The 15,484-nt window shown below is 40.5% G+C and overlaps 1 protein-coding gene across 1 annotated transcript; it reads right to left on the bottom strand.

Annotated features, from left to right (window-relative positions):
- Nucleotides 1-479: 479 nt before the first annotated feature.
- On the bottom strand, nucleotides 480-8,663 carry cchcr1 (coiled-coil alpha-helical rod protein 1). Its single transcript, XM_053331807.1, has 19 exons — nucleotides 8,534-8,663; nucleotides 7,586-7,880; nucleotides 7,303-7,470; nucleotides 7,030-7,147; nucleotides 6,587-6,781; nucleotides 6,151-6,314; nucleotides 5,925-6,039; nucleotides 5,622-5,732; nucleotides 4,776-4,919; nucleotides 4,569-4,679; nucleotides 4,233-4,339; nucleotides 3,986-4,098; nucleotides 3,825-3,897; nucleotides 3,335-3,453; nucleotides 3,040-3,228; nucleotides 1,683-1,784; nucleotides 1,380-1,519; nucleotides 1,161-1,287; nucleotides 480-1,070 (listed from the first exon to the last, which is right to left on the bottom strand). Exons 1-19 carry the CDS (start codon nucleotides 8,601-8,603, stop codon nucleotides 937-939), a joined length of 2,595 nt encoding a protein of 864 aa, XP_053187782.1. The 5' UTR covers nucleotides 8,604-8,663; the 3' UTR covers nucleotides 480-936.
- Nucleotides 8,664-15,484: the final 6,821 nt, after the last annotated feature.

Raw genomic sequence — 15,484 nt, 5'->3', positions numbered from 1 at the left:
TTAGTAGCTCTCATGACAACATGACAAATAGCCCAATTATATGGCTCATCATAATGTTTATCAGCATCCATCCTATGATTGCAAAGCCAATTTAAAATTGACCTCTATAGAGGAACTTCGAATTGAAAATATTGATCTTTTTCAAAATGAAATCATATAGGTCTTCAAAAAAAACCTAAAACATTCGCAAACTGAACATTTGCAGCAACTCTACACCCCTGAAAAGATCTTGTATATTTTATATTTAAATGCAAAAATCTGAATTAATTTCTAACTTATTTAAAAACTTGCTTTAATGTTTAAATGAGTTTTGACCTTACTACTGACCATTAGCTGTGAGCTGAAGTGATGCCATGATCAAATTATGACCTTCAGCACCATTTCCCAAAATATTATTAAAAACATGTTGTATGACACCATAGAACTTACAACACAAAAATACTTTATTAAGTCACAATGAAAATAAGACATGGCTCCAGTCTCTGCATAATAAAAAAACCCCACTTGGATCATCACATGAACTTTTAAACGAGAACTATGTCAGCTGTATTTGTGTCTGCGTAGCTTCTCTATGCCAATGAATAAAAAGCTCAATGAAACTGACAAGTCTAGTTAAATATTTACATTTAATGAGGTTGTCACCATGTGTCCAGTGTTTTTCCATTGACAAGTTATTTATAATCCTGTTATTTTATCTGTAGTTTTTGGATATATCTTCACGACAAAAATCATCATCATAGATGCAGAAGATATATTAAAATAAATGTATAAACTCGATTTATATTTTTGTTACATTTAGTTATCGCAGCTTTTGTTCTTGTTGTACACCCAGTAACAATGTGATATCCATGTTTTCCCGTTTGTCTCCAGTAACTGCATTTTTTTGTCTCCCAAAGCATCAAAACTGCCCACCTGTCATACAAATTAAATGTGTGTTCACTGGCTCCAGGTATCAGCCGTGGATGGTCCCATGCTGTCATGCTGCCCCTCCTCTTCTGCAGAGTCCTCAGAGCTGTTCACCACTGCAGCACTGAGAGTGTGGAGCTCCTCCAAAACGGAAAAGAGTCTCACTGACAGGATACAGACAGATCATTGGTCAGATCAATCATATCTGTGTAACTGTTAAGACAGGACAGGAACAGGAACAGGAAACTACTTACTGTCTGCAGGTAGTTGGGTTATTGCTTCTGCAATCGGTTTTTCTCGTTGTTCCCAGGGAGCAGTAGAGTTTTGTACAGCTGGTGTGCAAGCTCTTGTAAACTCACTCATGAGCCCTCTTTCAGTTGCCTGGAAGAAATTCAGGTCAAAGGAGGTCATCAACAGCAATGAAGACAGAAACAAAATATTCCACAACTGACTTTTGCTTTAAATAGTGTTACCAGCAGAAGGTTTTTGTCCCTCTCTGTCTCCTTCTGTTGTTTATAGTGGACGTCCCTGTTTGTGTGTTCACTCTGCAAATGCTGGGTCATTTGGCTTTGTTTCTTCACCGTCTCTCTCTCAAACTGCCGCAAAGTCATAACTGCAAGAGACAATACAGACATATCAAAAGCCGCAGGGACATGCTGTTATATACTGTGCAAACAATTCCAATCATATTAGATCACAGTCTGCCTTACAGATATGACTTCAGCCCCCATGTTAAGCTGTTGTGGGCTGAGGTAGCACGATGTTAATCCCGCTACCTGCTTTGGTGTGCTCCTTCCTGGCCGTATTGACTTGAATCTCCATCTGCCTCAGCTTCTCAGCACAGCAGTCTTCAATCTCAGACACTCTGTCCTGCAGGGCTGAGGGGAATAACAGATAAATCTTCCCTCAGTACAGAATCTCACACAGGGAAACAATGACTCTTTAATTTTATATGGACCTAAGGGGATAAATTGGATTTGATCAAATCTGTTAGCTTATTCTCATAGATAGAGAAACCTCCACAAACGAGCAGCTGATTGAATCAATTTCAGAGTTATCTATTATTGCTTTGTGTCCATGGTAATGCATACAATACTGACAAACAGCAAGGTAGCAGAAGTTCTGACAAAATATCAATTCTATTTAGTTTTAGAAATTAAAGCTGGTGGCAAAAACTAGCAAAGTTTTTGTTTTGAGAAATATACAGTGATGCATTTCAAAGAAATCACATCCAACAGTGTTTTATTTATTTTAGTGTTTTATTTCATGTCTACATCATTAAGGTGGCTATAATCAATATATTTATATTAACAATGCATCAGGTGACTACTTATATGTGAAAGCGTTCCCTTGTAGTGATGAATCCACAAAGAATTAACTCCCAAATCTGTAGTTTATCATTGTTTTGGCTTTGTGGCTGCAACTTTGCTGTTTTGGTTCACTCTCTCATGTCAATGCTTTCGACCACAACATGCAGCTGTTTCCATCCAAGGAACTCTAAAACCCCAATGTACACTACCTGTTCAGCACCAAACAGAGCTTCTTTTTTTTTTTAGCTAAAGAGACAAATATTTCCCTCAGTTTGTGTAGACTAAAAGGAGAGGAATATTTATATATATATATAGTTCACCTGGCTTAAATTTGCCAGGTGAACAGAAACATGACTCCAAATGAATGCTAATGTTGGACCACATCTGCTGGGTGTATACATCCTGCTAACAAGTTTGCCATATTAATTTAAAAAGGTCATGATATGTCAGTTATGCGTTCACAGCAAGTTTACGAAACTCGCTAGTGGCCAAAAAAAATCAGATATTGCAGGTTTAAAGCTTAGAAGATTTAGAGGTGGTCAGGTTGAATCCTTGAACCAGCTGGGAAAAACTGATTGGGGAAACAGAGTAACACTGTCCATGAACAACTACAGTCAAGGTGCTCTTGAGCATGTCATTTAATCCCCAAATGCTCCAGTAAAGCTACCAAGCAGACTGAAGTGGCAAACTGATCCTAGGTGTGAATATGTGACGACTGTGATGAAGGACACCTCTGAAAAAGAGCATGAGTGCTCAGTCTGCTCTCCCTGGATAAACCAAGGCTGAAAAACAGTTGTGCAGCTTTAGGTTACTGCTGCCTCACCCTGCTCGCTGTGCTCCTGCTGGCTGAGCAGTTCAGATTGGAGTTTGTCCAGGTTGACCTTGCTCTCGTCCAGCTGGGCCTGGGTCTGCTGCAGGCTATGCTGGGCCTCCTCTTGGCCAGCCACAGCCTTCTGGACCTCCAAACAGCTCTGCTGCAGCTCTTGCTGCTGCTGTCTCAGTTTGTTCTCATCTGAGGAGACATCCAAAAGGTAAACTGAGATACATACATTAGCAAAACATGGATGCAAACAGATCATGAATTTTAATGAGGTGTTGAGAGTTGTGAGGATGCTCACATTGTTCTTTCAGATCAGCCAATGCTTTCTCGATGAGCTCCGGGGTTCTTTTAAGCTCCTGTGTTACCTTGTCCCTCTCTTCACTCACCAGACTCAGCTCCGTCTGCAGGTTTCTGATGCTACAGGGCAACATAAACAAGATAGCAATGCAAACAAAGGTGTAGACAGTCAACCAGAGAGGTGGAGATGCAGTATTAAGTGTATAACAAAACAAACCTGCCACAAATCATGTGTTATTTCTAAGAAGACTAATAACCCCTTAAGAAGTACCGGCTTTGCATAGAAATGACATATTGTGATATGTTAACAAGATGTCATTTTCTTTTTTGCATGTTTTTATAAGCTCTATGCTTTTATTTGGACACTGTATAAATCAAGATCAATACAACATGGTAAATGGGCAGCATTTACACCAATGCTGGTTACAGCCTAAGATATGATGGGGTTGTTGGTACTGTAGATCAGAATAACTATTCACGTTCACAAATACCTGTCAGCAGCATGTTCTGTCTGTTTACTGGCCTGCTGAACTTTCTGCAGTGCCTGCCTCCTCATGATCAAACCTGTAAAGCAGAAAACATTGAGACATCCTTTATTTATCAGATATATGCAATTTGAACTAAAGAATTGCTATCAGCCCATTTACTGCACCATGGATGGTGTCAACTCGTCTTTTAGCGAAAGTTAGCCTCTGGGTAAAAGTGTTGAGCCTTATTTGAGCTGCGTCCACATCCCCCACTTTGCTTTCAAATGCCAGACTGAACCTGTGAGGCACAGCAGATACACATGAGAATATGGCATTAACTGTAGTGAAACTTTAACACTGACAAGGAAAGTGTTTGTTTGTTTTTAAAGCATCCAATCCTCTCATTGTTGAGTTCAAATAAACTTGTTTTACCTATGCACTGCTTCTGTTAGGGTTTTGAGTTCAGTCTCTGTTTTGTGACTCTGTGACTTCAGCTGTGAGTTTTCCCTGTGAGCCTGGGCGATGTCCTGTTTCAATGACTGGGAAGAAAAACACACATCCAAATAATGTGGTGCTGGTCTTCATGCCCAGCTGCTGTTCTGAAAACCTCAACCTCAAATCTGCTACTGGAACCTTGCAAAATGTTCATATATTCTGCATCCTCTCTTGTGGTAAAAATGCAAGCATTTATCAATTTTCTAATCTCCCCCAAATTTATTGTGCATGATTAAAATTTCAGACAGTCACATCACTTGCTCTATTACTAACCTCCTTCTCAACTCTCTCCAGGTCCAGTTCAGCTATCCTGTCATGGAGACTGTGTTGGAGCACACTTGCCCGGTGTTGCTCTTGCTGGAACTGCTGCTGCATGAATCTGACCTGAAATGCAGCATAATACAGGACCCCACTTCAAACACTGTTTCAAACACGTTGGAATTGATTGTTCTGTGGTGTACTAAAAGACTGTTTTCATACTTTTGACAGAAGTTTATCCTTCTCTCCTCGTAGTTCAATGTCCTTTGAACGAAGCTGGACGCATAACTTGAAGACTTTCTCTCTCCAGAGGTGAAGCACATGGAGGCCTTCAGATCCATTTTTCACAAGTGGGTCTGTTGAGGTCTATTTAAATATGCACTTTTTTAAAATGATGAATGATTTTTCAATATGTAACGTCCAAAAAAAACCAATACAGAATACACTTTACTGTGATGAATTAACAATCCTAAACTTTCAAGTTTCTGCAAGTTGGCAGTTGGCATTCATTCCACAATAACATGAATGGAAACCAAAATCTAGTACAAAGGTTAAGAGAAAGGTTATATTTGTCACACACAGCACCAGAGTCAAACTGTATACACTCAAAACTGGGATGGAGTACATCTTATGAAGTGCTCTGCTACCTGAATCACTCCCTGCAGGGCTCTGTAGTCCTGTCTTCCATTATCAATCTAAAACCCTGTGATCTGCTTTGGAAAATGGTTGGCATAAATGTCCTCCAGATCTCTTTAGACCATTTTTCCAGACTTCTGAGATAGGACCACCCTTGAAAACTTTACAGCCTAAAGCCAACAGCACACTGTGATAGGTAATTACAGTACTTGGTTGGCACAGACATATACAGAGGAAAGCAGTGGCTCAGTCTGAAAACAGCAGTGGTACTGCTCACCGTGTGCTCTCAGCCAAGGCTTGTATACATTTGATTGACCTATTTAAAGATTTTTAATTTGACTTGTGGCTTTTCTTACAGTTTTCTAAGTATCCCTGCTGTTGACTGTATTCGTAGTTGCTGATTTTAATTCTCAATAAACCAACAACATTTACCATCTTCACCATTTTTTCTTCTTGGAGGGCGAGTATCTCGTTCATGGAGGTAAGTCTGACTGTCAAAAGCTCTGCTGTCATCTGAAGAGCTGCTTTCTCCTTGTTCAGCCTCTAAAAAATGTGCAAGATTGTAATGAAAAAAGTACACATAATAAAATGAATTAGTATAATATGCAAATGTATCACTCATTTCCTCCACAATTCTTTCAGCAACATACTGAAAAAAAACATTTAAATGTTTTTTCCTGTGCAATTACTTTACAGCAGGCTGATTGCAATCAATACAGTTTATATTGTCTCCACCTCGACAGTTTCATTTAATTGTTCCTTCTCTCCTTTCTCAGGGGTGAGCTGGCCGATGTAATTTCTGAGGCTGTGCAGAGTTGCCGATTGTGTCTCAAAAGCTTGTCCCATTTGTCTGAAATATGATACACATAAAAAAATAAAGAAAGTTTAGTTTTTTAAATCAGAGACTGACTACAAAGTGAAATCGAAGTTTGTGTCTATTTAGTTTTATTGAATGTGGCACCTTAAATGTTCTTTCAGTCCGTCTCTCTCAGTAGATACCTCCATCAGACTGCTTCTAAGCTGCAGCAATTCTGAGGTCATTGCTTGAAGTCTGTCCTGTAGTTCACAGTTTGTTTTTCTTGCTGCGTCCAACTCTGCACAGTGGGAAGCATTTAACTGTTGCACCTGAAAGTGAAACAAGGCAAATGATGGACATTTTAAGATAGATACAAACAATAATGTAACACTGTAGTATAAATCTTCCTTTCACCCTCCTAAAGAGGGTCAAAGAAAAGCTCAGGGACATTTCAGCAGGGTGGGCAGTCGCTAATGCAAGGGAGCTTGGGCTGCAGGGCCATTAGCTGAATGGAGGTCACTCAAATCACTGTTTTCTCATTTTCTCTACAAACGTGTAAAATGTTGGATGGTATCAATTCCCTTGCTGTTTTGCCACATACCTCTCTCTCATGCTGCTTCTCCATTTCCGCCAGTTGCTCTGACATTCTAAGAGTATGTTTTTTGGCCTCTTCCTCTGCTTGTAGCCTGCTCATCTCAGCCTTTAGAACAAGCTCCCGGGTTTCCTCTTTGCTCCTCTCTACAGCTCTCCTCATCTTTGTAAGATCCTCACCAGTCTCTCTCTTTAGTCTTTCATGCTGCAAGACAGAAATGATGTTGAACACAACTTGAAACATGAAACACAGAAGAATACTTACATATGAAAGTAAGCAAATTTGTTGTTGAATTAAAATTTCCAGTTTAAAATAAATGATTAAGACTACAAGACTATACTAAAAACATCAGGCTACAAGCTGTCAAACTATGTTATATAATGTCAGCAACTCTCTAGCTCTTAGTCAACAGTAATGTCAAAATGAAATGTTTTGTCAGTAAACAACACTACCTCTGAGCTTATTTCCTCCTTCTGTCTGCTGCTGCGAGTGAGCTCCTCTCTGACTTGGCCGAGTTGAGACTTTGCCTTACAAAGCTCCTCACGCATTGCTTCCAAATCATGGCCCTGTCTGTTGTACAAAGGTTAAGGTTATTCATCACTGATTTCTAAAATATGTAGTTACACAGCGAGTACCAGACTGAACAATAAAATGACTACATTGCCAAGCATCATCAGCTACAGTACAAGAAAACCACTGCTTTGCTACATAAGCATATCCTCTACCTGTTCACGGTGCTGTCTTTGTCTCTCATCTCTTCCCTGAATCTCCCTGCAGTCTCCTTCAGGGCCTCCACCTGCCCCTTCAACCTTTCAGCTTCAGCCTTGTGCTTTTCTGCTTCAAGACGCCACTCTGACTCCAATCTGGACCACTTCTCACTTTTCTCTGTAGATCTGTGTTTGAAAAAGAAGAAGTATTATATGCAGTATATGTACGCATTTCCAATATGGCACCCAACTGACACATAATAATGGTATACCTAACCATATAAAACATATTGTGGGATACCTTGCCCCAAAGTCTGATGGGTGATCCACTGGGGTTCTTCCTCTCACACTGTCTCCTTGTAGTATCCTCATCCTCTGATTTTCCTTCCTCAGCTCCAGTATTTCTTGCCGGGCCTGAGTGATGACCAGCCATGGGTTGGCAGAACTGGGATCCCCTGATTGTGCTGATGATACCCTTGGGTTTATCCAGGAGATAGATGGCGGGGGCCCTGAGACTTGGATGCCTCTGTGTGCTCCAACAGGCTGGGCACTTGATGCAAAATGCGATGGGGGCACCAGGTCATCCTGGATATTCCCTGCATAACATAAAATTACGTCAATGAGTATGTACACGTTAAGCAGTCAAGACATACACCAATGTATGATGCTGAAATTAGCTTCCAATTCGCAGCTTACGATTCAGGGTTAAGGGGAAAGTTAAGGGAAACAAATTTTGATAATCAGCAGCTGGTTCTTAGCATACAGTCTATGGTTCTTAGTTTTCGCAACACTTCCACTTGTGAAAAATTGTTAGACATAGTAGCAAAAGCCTAAATGCGGTAAACCCACTTTCAGATTTGTGACACCTTTATGAAAGCAGACGCTTTCCACAAATGTATGAGGTGCTAAAACAGGGTATCAGCCTCTTGTGTTTGCCTTAACTTAACCCCGAATCGGAAGCAAACACCAGCGTCGTTACTAATGTTACTGTCATATTTCTGCAAGCCCAAGCCTTTTGACAATGAACTTTAAATAAATGTACCAAGATTAACATGATAACTTCCCTCCCCTTAAAACAGCTTATTCTGCTTGATAATAACCCGTTAACAACAGAGCAGAAAGACGCGGAATAGCTCAGTTAAATTAGTGTTAATTGAACACAGGCTACAATGAAGGCTAGCTAACATTTGTTTTCACTTACAAGCAAATGTCAGCTTCATCACAATGTGGCTGGGAAAAGGCGACTTACTTGACACCGGCAGTGATGTGAAGTCAGTGGGTACGATAAGCCTGTCGTTTCCAAAGTTATGTCCTTCCATGTCCTTTACATATCACTGGAAATCAGAAAGTGAACACGAAAGCAAACAGTCCTCAGGTTGCTGTGTTGCTCTTGTAGCGTTTATTCTCCCGCGACTCACGTAATGCGTCGTTGCCTATGGTCGTTGCCCGAGTTACAGGTTTACAATGGTAAACTCTCCGCCTGAGCTACGTTTGTTAGCCAACTTTTTATGAACAAAATAAACGTGGGTTAAATTAGTTAAAGGTCTGCTGCAGTCACTACAACCTGGCTAATATTCATGATTATGAGTTTAATATACATACACAACAAATTACAACAGCGCGGTGCATCACGGGAGAGTGGAAGGAACCTAAAAGTAAAATTGGTTGTCTTTTACCCTGAGTCAGGTCTTGCAGGGTGGACTTCCTTCTGTATCATGCTGCCCCATTTATCGTCTCGCAGAGAAAACCCTGCATTGGCCCAATGTAAGTGACTACATTGGTGCAGAGTTTACCTGGGACGGATCCAATACCCAACCTTTTTGTTACACATAGGTGGAGCTGTGAGTTTGATTGACATACAGTATTGTATGACAGGAGATAAATGATACAAGGGCTTTAAAGCTCCTCAGGGGATCCTTATCACAGGTTATACTTCAGTGCAGCAAAGCATTATAACCTGTAAGGTACTGATAATGAATAATGGTTGGGGAATCACAGTGGGGATAGCAGCATACATCATGTGAAAATTAATCATTATTTCTGCCTCCCTGTCCCTAAGTGTGTGCAATTACAGTTCTGGTCCACAGGAGTATTCACATGAGATGTATTTATATGTGAAATGAATCATGAGGTATGCACCACTTTATTCCTTTAAAGGTTGTTCCATCAGGTATTTTCATTCAGATAGATATATCATTGTGACGATGAGTGGAAAAGGGGCTCGGCTGAAATGCATCTAATGAATTGATAAACTAGACCTTTCCTTCTTTGCTCAGGATCCCACCTTAGGAACACCCAGGGATGTCTGACCAACTATTTCCATATGGTATCTTTTCCCACAGAAAAGGGAGCACACCCCTAAGAGTAGCAAATAAATGTGGAATTGAATGGTTTGTTAATAAGTTGATTTTGTAGCTACATTTTTTGGCATGAGGCGCATCTATAAATGTGTTACCTCCAACTGTAAAATTATCAGCCTATGAATAATTTACATCAGACATTTGCATATTTTGACAGATTTCTGTGTGCTCACTATCCTCCGTCTGCAGTGATACACAGTTTGTATTCACTGCATCTATAACCTAAAAACCTGCGCTCACCATCAAATTAATGACTATCTCCATCACTTATTATACAACTAGCTGTATATTCAGGGTGCAATATTCACTATAACCACCACATTTTTTTCATATATCCTGTCGTGTGTTTTCATCTAGTGTCTTCAGCAGCCATTTCTGTTTGCTCTTTTCCTATCTACAGTATATCTCTACAGCTACCATGACCCACTTTCCCCTGGGGTTCATTAAAGTTTCATATAATCTAATGTAATCTATTTATGGTGTATTCAAGGAACAAAGATACATTTTATTTTGTTTCATTTACATTAATAATCAAATATAACAATACAACCTTATATTGACAATACAATAACATACAAGTAAATGAACTGAAAGGAAGTAAAAGTAAGATGGATTAACAACAAAACACAAAAATGTATAGAAATATGGGTAAATTGCCAAGAAAGATGAGAGATGCCAGGACAGCATGAAAGACTTTGAATCTTGTATCATATCCATTTTGTATTGATATTGCTGTTTGGGGAGAACAGTATTAGTGCAGTGTATTATTTGGGCATGCTGGTGTTGTAACGTCTCAGTACTCAACAGACACTGCAGTAGGTCCTGAAGAACAAAGCAGAGGAAAATAGGGGTGGGAAAGGGCCACTGGGAATCCAGAAAGCAAAGACAATACTGACCCTTATTAGACAGAGGGCGGAATTAAAATGCTATATCTCCTTGAGGATACTTAAGACATAATGAAGGTGGATGTTCGCCGACTATAGTGCTTGAAACACAGACATGACAGCTGAGCTGAGAGGAGTATTTTTAAAAGCCAGGCAGCAGACTGTAGCAGGTTTATGAATTTTTGCCAAAAAGGTTTAATATGGCAAATTGATCTGGGATCAGGGTGCAACGACAGCAGCAAGGTAGCACAGCTGTCCAACTCTCTAGTTACATCTTCCAGCTCCTCATGGGTTATCTTGAGGAGTTCTCAGGGCAGATGGGGTATGTAATCCCTTTATTGTGTTCTGGGTCTTCCCCAGGATCTCCTCCCAGTTGGATGAACGTCCACAGGGAGTCATGCTTATCAGATGCATAAACCACCTAAGCTGGTTCCTTCCCAGGAAGGAAGACTATGCTGAGTACCTTTCATAAGTCTAAAACCCTTAGGGTAAGAAGAGATACCCTATGGAGGCAGCTGAATTCAGCCTCTAGTGACCTCGATCTTAATCTTTTGGTCACTCAGTGCTTGTGACCACATAGGCCATGCTGGTAGTTGTTCACAGTTGAGTTTGCCCCACTGATGCTCCTTCTTCCAGCCAGGCCTGCAGGGGAGCTTGTGGGCGAATATCTGGTGGCCAAGGCCTACCACCATGGGGCCCAGTCAGGCTCAGCTTAAAAAAACACAATATTGGATTACGGTCATGTGGACTCACAAGGGCAGGCTGGTTGGGGCCTTGATAGGCTGATCCCAGGCTGAAAAAACTGGGTTTTGTGACGCACAGGTGCAAATATATGTAGAAATTAAGTATATGGTGCTTGAAAGTCTGACATGAATATGCCTTTTGATGCCCGAGGCACCATAGCAACAGTTCTCTGAGTACAAGAGCTTGCTTGCCAGTTTAAACACCTGTGCAGTAAGCATTCATCCTGCTGAGGTGTCCTTCAGCAATGCTTGGAATGCCCACCAACCCTTGATGTGAATCTTTGTATTATCAAAGAAAACACTGAAGGATAACGGATGCTCTAGCACAATCATGGGCACGGAAGCTGTTTCATCTTTCTTCCCAATCAAGCTGATTCAGCCCACATTTAGAGTTCATGTGGAGAAACTATCCATGACTGCACATATCTGAAGTGGAAATTGGGTCCTTAATTAAAATGTCTTCCTTTCAGAATGTACTTGTTGGACTTTTCACATGCAAGGGTAATGATGATAAGTCCAATGCAGAAAAAAAATCCTCTTCAGAAAGTCTGCATTTTCATATATAATCTGACCTGCAGTATAGAAATAGAAATAGATATATAAACTAGATAGTGTGCACTGCATAAGCATCAGAAGGAATCTATGCAGGCCATTTTCTCCTGTAAAAAGCCTTTTCTCTGCTTTGGTAACACAGCTTTAAACAGACATCAAGAGACAGCATCTCTCCCAAGGACTGTAGAAGCAATCCCTCTGCTCTCAACATGCCCAGATCACAGCTATGGCCACTGGGCATTGTGGAAAAAAACGATATGTGGGGAAAATGTTTGCTTTGTCAGCAACTGTCTGGATTTCATTTCATACTGTTTGTGGATTTCTAGTGTATGGTCAAAGCAGATTCCATTTGGGGTGGAATAGCCAAAATAAGCTTAAATCTCTAAATTAAAATATTTAAAATAAACATATAAGCAATATTTATGGCAGCCAGCAGGCGATGAGTTCAAGAAGCACCAGAAACAACACAAAAACACCAGTGATTTTCAAAATGAAACATGAAAAGAAGTAACTTTCACTTCCCTGTCTTCCACTAATTACCTGCCACCTGTGGTCATTTTGCCTCACAACAGTGGTAAACGAGGTTTCTATTGTGTCTTAATGGGTTCAGACTCTAAGCATTACCCAATCTGGCATTAAACAAGAGTGCAGGCCTGATGTTTCAATGCTGTCATTAATTTGCAAGGCTCTTCAGCACAGAATTTGTTTGTTTTTAGAAACACTTCTCACAGTGATGAGGTTTGATTAGTGAATTCATTTTTTATTTGGCTACAAGGTGGTTTATTAGGCATTTAATTTAAAATATAGTACACATCCTAAGGGAAAACATATTGGAGGATAGTTTCCAGTTTCTTTTTGGTGCTTTTCTTTAATCTTCCTATATCCCATTTTGCCATGTCTGTCACAAATTTGCTAAAAGGCTTATATGCCAATGAAATATAATGTATTCGCTTTGAACAACCCGCACATCTTCTCTCCACGCAGGCCTGTACGCTTCTTGCATAGACCCATTTGTTTATTTAGTAAAAAACGTACATGGGTTTTTTTGCTGGTGCACAAAGCGTGTGAGTACGTGAGTGCTGTCCGAGGTTTAAGGTGGTTAGTTAATGGTTTCTAAATTGGGATTTTGTCGGTTGTTAGAGGGTGAATTTAATGCACTGGCGTATCCCGGTGGTTGCCTAGTAACGCGCTGGCAGTGGGCGCCGTAGAGAGATCTCTATGGTGGGCGCTCCATTAAAACCGTTGGCGCTCCTGACCTTGGCGTCGTGAATGCGCAAAGCACGCAGACCGTGCAAAAGCAGGAGATAAGAGTGAAGATCTGTGTGTTTGATGCTGAAACTGGGAGATATTTCAGCCACGGTCCGTTGTCTTTCTGCGAAACAGACGGGCATGGTATGGAGGAAATCTCGAGATGGAGCGCGTATCAGCTTCTGTAAAAGCAGGTGAGTTAACCTAATGATTCTGTTTTTTTTAACATATATATATCCGTAGGACGAATCCTTGTTCAGATTGATCACAGACATCTGGGCTGATTATTTCATCTCGAGCTACTTCTCAATGATAGACCGTGTTGGAGCAGTTGTTGGCTCGTTAATTTTTACCCCCATTTTATCCAATATTACACCGTCCTAGACCTAGATTAAACAAGCTTCCCTGTCACAACGTGAGACAGCGCGCGTGCACACACACACTCACACACACACACACACACTCACACACTACAGCAGTTTGTCGATGCTATCTGGGCTGTGGCTTGGTTTTTCTCTGTGGGTCTGAATCATTTCATTAATTTATAAAGCAGTGATCATTATGTGGAACTCGCTACCTGCATGTTTTCTGTAAGGTAGTTTTCTCCGCATCAATCCCTCCTCCTCTTTATTGCACTGCTAAATTAGGCGGATTTGGGGGGGCGGGTGGGGGGTCCACTAAAATGGCTTAAGTCCACACCAGTCGAATTGCAAGGGCATTGGGAGCCCAGTACTGCTGCTGTCTGACATAGTAGGGGCTTCTCCAGTGCTTTCATGACGAGGGGCCCCTCCGGCTACCAGATCCCAATCAATAAGATGCTGTCCCAGAGATTTTTATTAGTGGTGAATTGGTGTTGACTTGTGTGCCTGTCAATGATGAAGGTGTAGAGATGGTAATGGGGAGAGTGAAACATGATTATAACAATCATTCTAATATGTATTTACCTGCCATCAAAGTCTGTCATACTGATTTAAAGGCTTCAGGAAACCCATGAGACCCAGCCACCACTGTGATGCATCAACATCTGGCTGCTGCTGCAAAATTGTGTTAGAATAAAATGTTACGGCCATAAAACATGTTGATTTTTGAAGATGTCACTCAGCTGCTGAGTTATCGTAGGCATTTAATTGGAAAAAATATTTTTTCCCAGCCAGTGTTTTTCCTTTCTTGTTGCCGGGCACATTGCCAGTCTAAATTGCCTAAAAACTTGCAGTGTATCAAACTTGACTGAGTGATGGCTCACTTTTATTACAAGGCCCATTTGGTGTAAGCTATAAAGCTTTTAACCACATCTGTCCCATCGCAGACCACAAGTTGGAAAAATGAGACTTTGCAGCTGGGTTGAAGGCAGTAGATATTCAGTTGACTGTCTGCAGTAACATCAGTAAAACAAAATGAAAGAAGTGTATCAGATATAGTCTTTTTTTTTTAAGAATAAGCTACCTTCATTTGAAATCAAACTGCTAGGAAATGCAAATCTATTGATACAAATATCACAAATGCATGTTTAATTTAAATGGAAATGCTGCTCATTTAAGAATTCATTTTATCCCTTTGATCTGCAGATGCCAGGGCTGCATCTTAAGCTCGACAAAATGAACCAAGTCTGATTGGTGATGCCCACTGTGCATCCTCTGTCTGCCAATTTGTTAACTCATGATCAGATTTTGAGGATTTTTTTAAACTCAAAATTGATTCCAATTTAAAAGAAAATGTATATCAGGTTCTCTATCTTTTCCATTTTGATATCTTGGGAGCCGTATATATCACTGTCACATAACAGATACGAGAAGGAGCAAGTCTAAGTGTTAATTAATAAGACAAAGCTGGCCCAGGGCAGAGGGGTACAGTATTTCTCAAATGAACTGCAGTGATATTACTCCTAATTTATCTTGTTCTTTAAAAGATGTGAAAACAGTGATGATCTGCATATCAGGTAATGTGCTGCACCTGTTTCAGAGAGAAGGAGTGGGCTGCCTTTATTTGTGTTTATTTTCCTGCTAGTGTAAACAAAAGTGTTGCAGTGAGAGAGAAAAGCCAATGCACCACATTTACGGTTAATTAGTCGCTCATATTTGAGGGAAGAAATTGTCTCCTGTCTTTAATAGATAGGTTCATCAGTTTGAAAGAGAGCTGTTTAGCTGCAGTCTTTCACGGCGCTTGAGGCAGCGCTCGGTTTGATTAGGTTAACAAGCTTGTTTTTGCTTTGTTCATTGACAAGCCGGCGAGAACCTGATGTCGAGCAATATATCCTTACTGCTATGCTATGAGGACTAAAACGGGATGCAATATAGATTATAGAGTTGAAAAAGGCACAGCACAGTTTGCTCTCTGTACATCTGAGCATACATTGGATGTACAGTATGCAGATGTGAATAGAGTTGAATGTGTATCTCATGTTTACTGAAGTATA

Source organism: Scomber japonicus, chromosome 13, assembly GCF_027409825.1.
Source record: "Scomber japonicus isolate fScoJap1 chromosome 13, fScoJap1.pri, whole genome shotgun sequence".
Classification (NCBI taxonomy): Eukaryota; Metazoa; Chordata; class Actinopteri; order Scombriformes; family Scombridae; genus Scomber; species Scomber japonicus.
The sequence above is the reverse complement of the archived record's forward strand: the minus strand, read 5'-3'. Positions and strand labels throughout refer to the sequence as shown.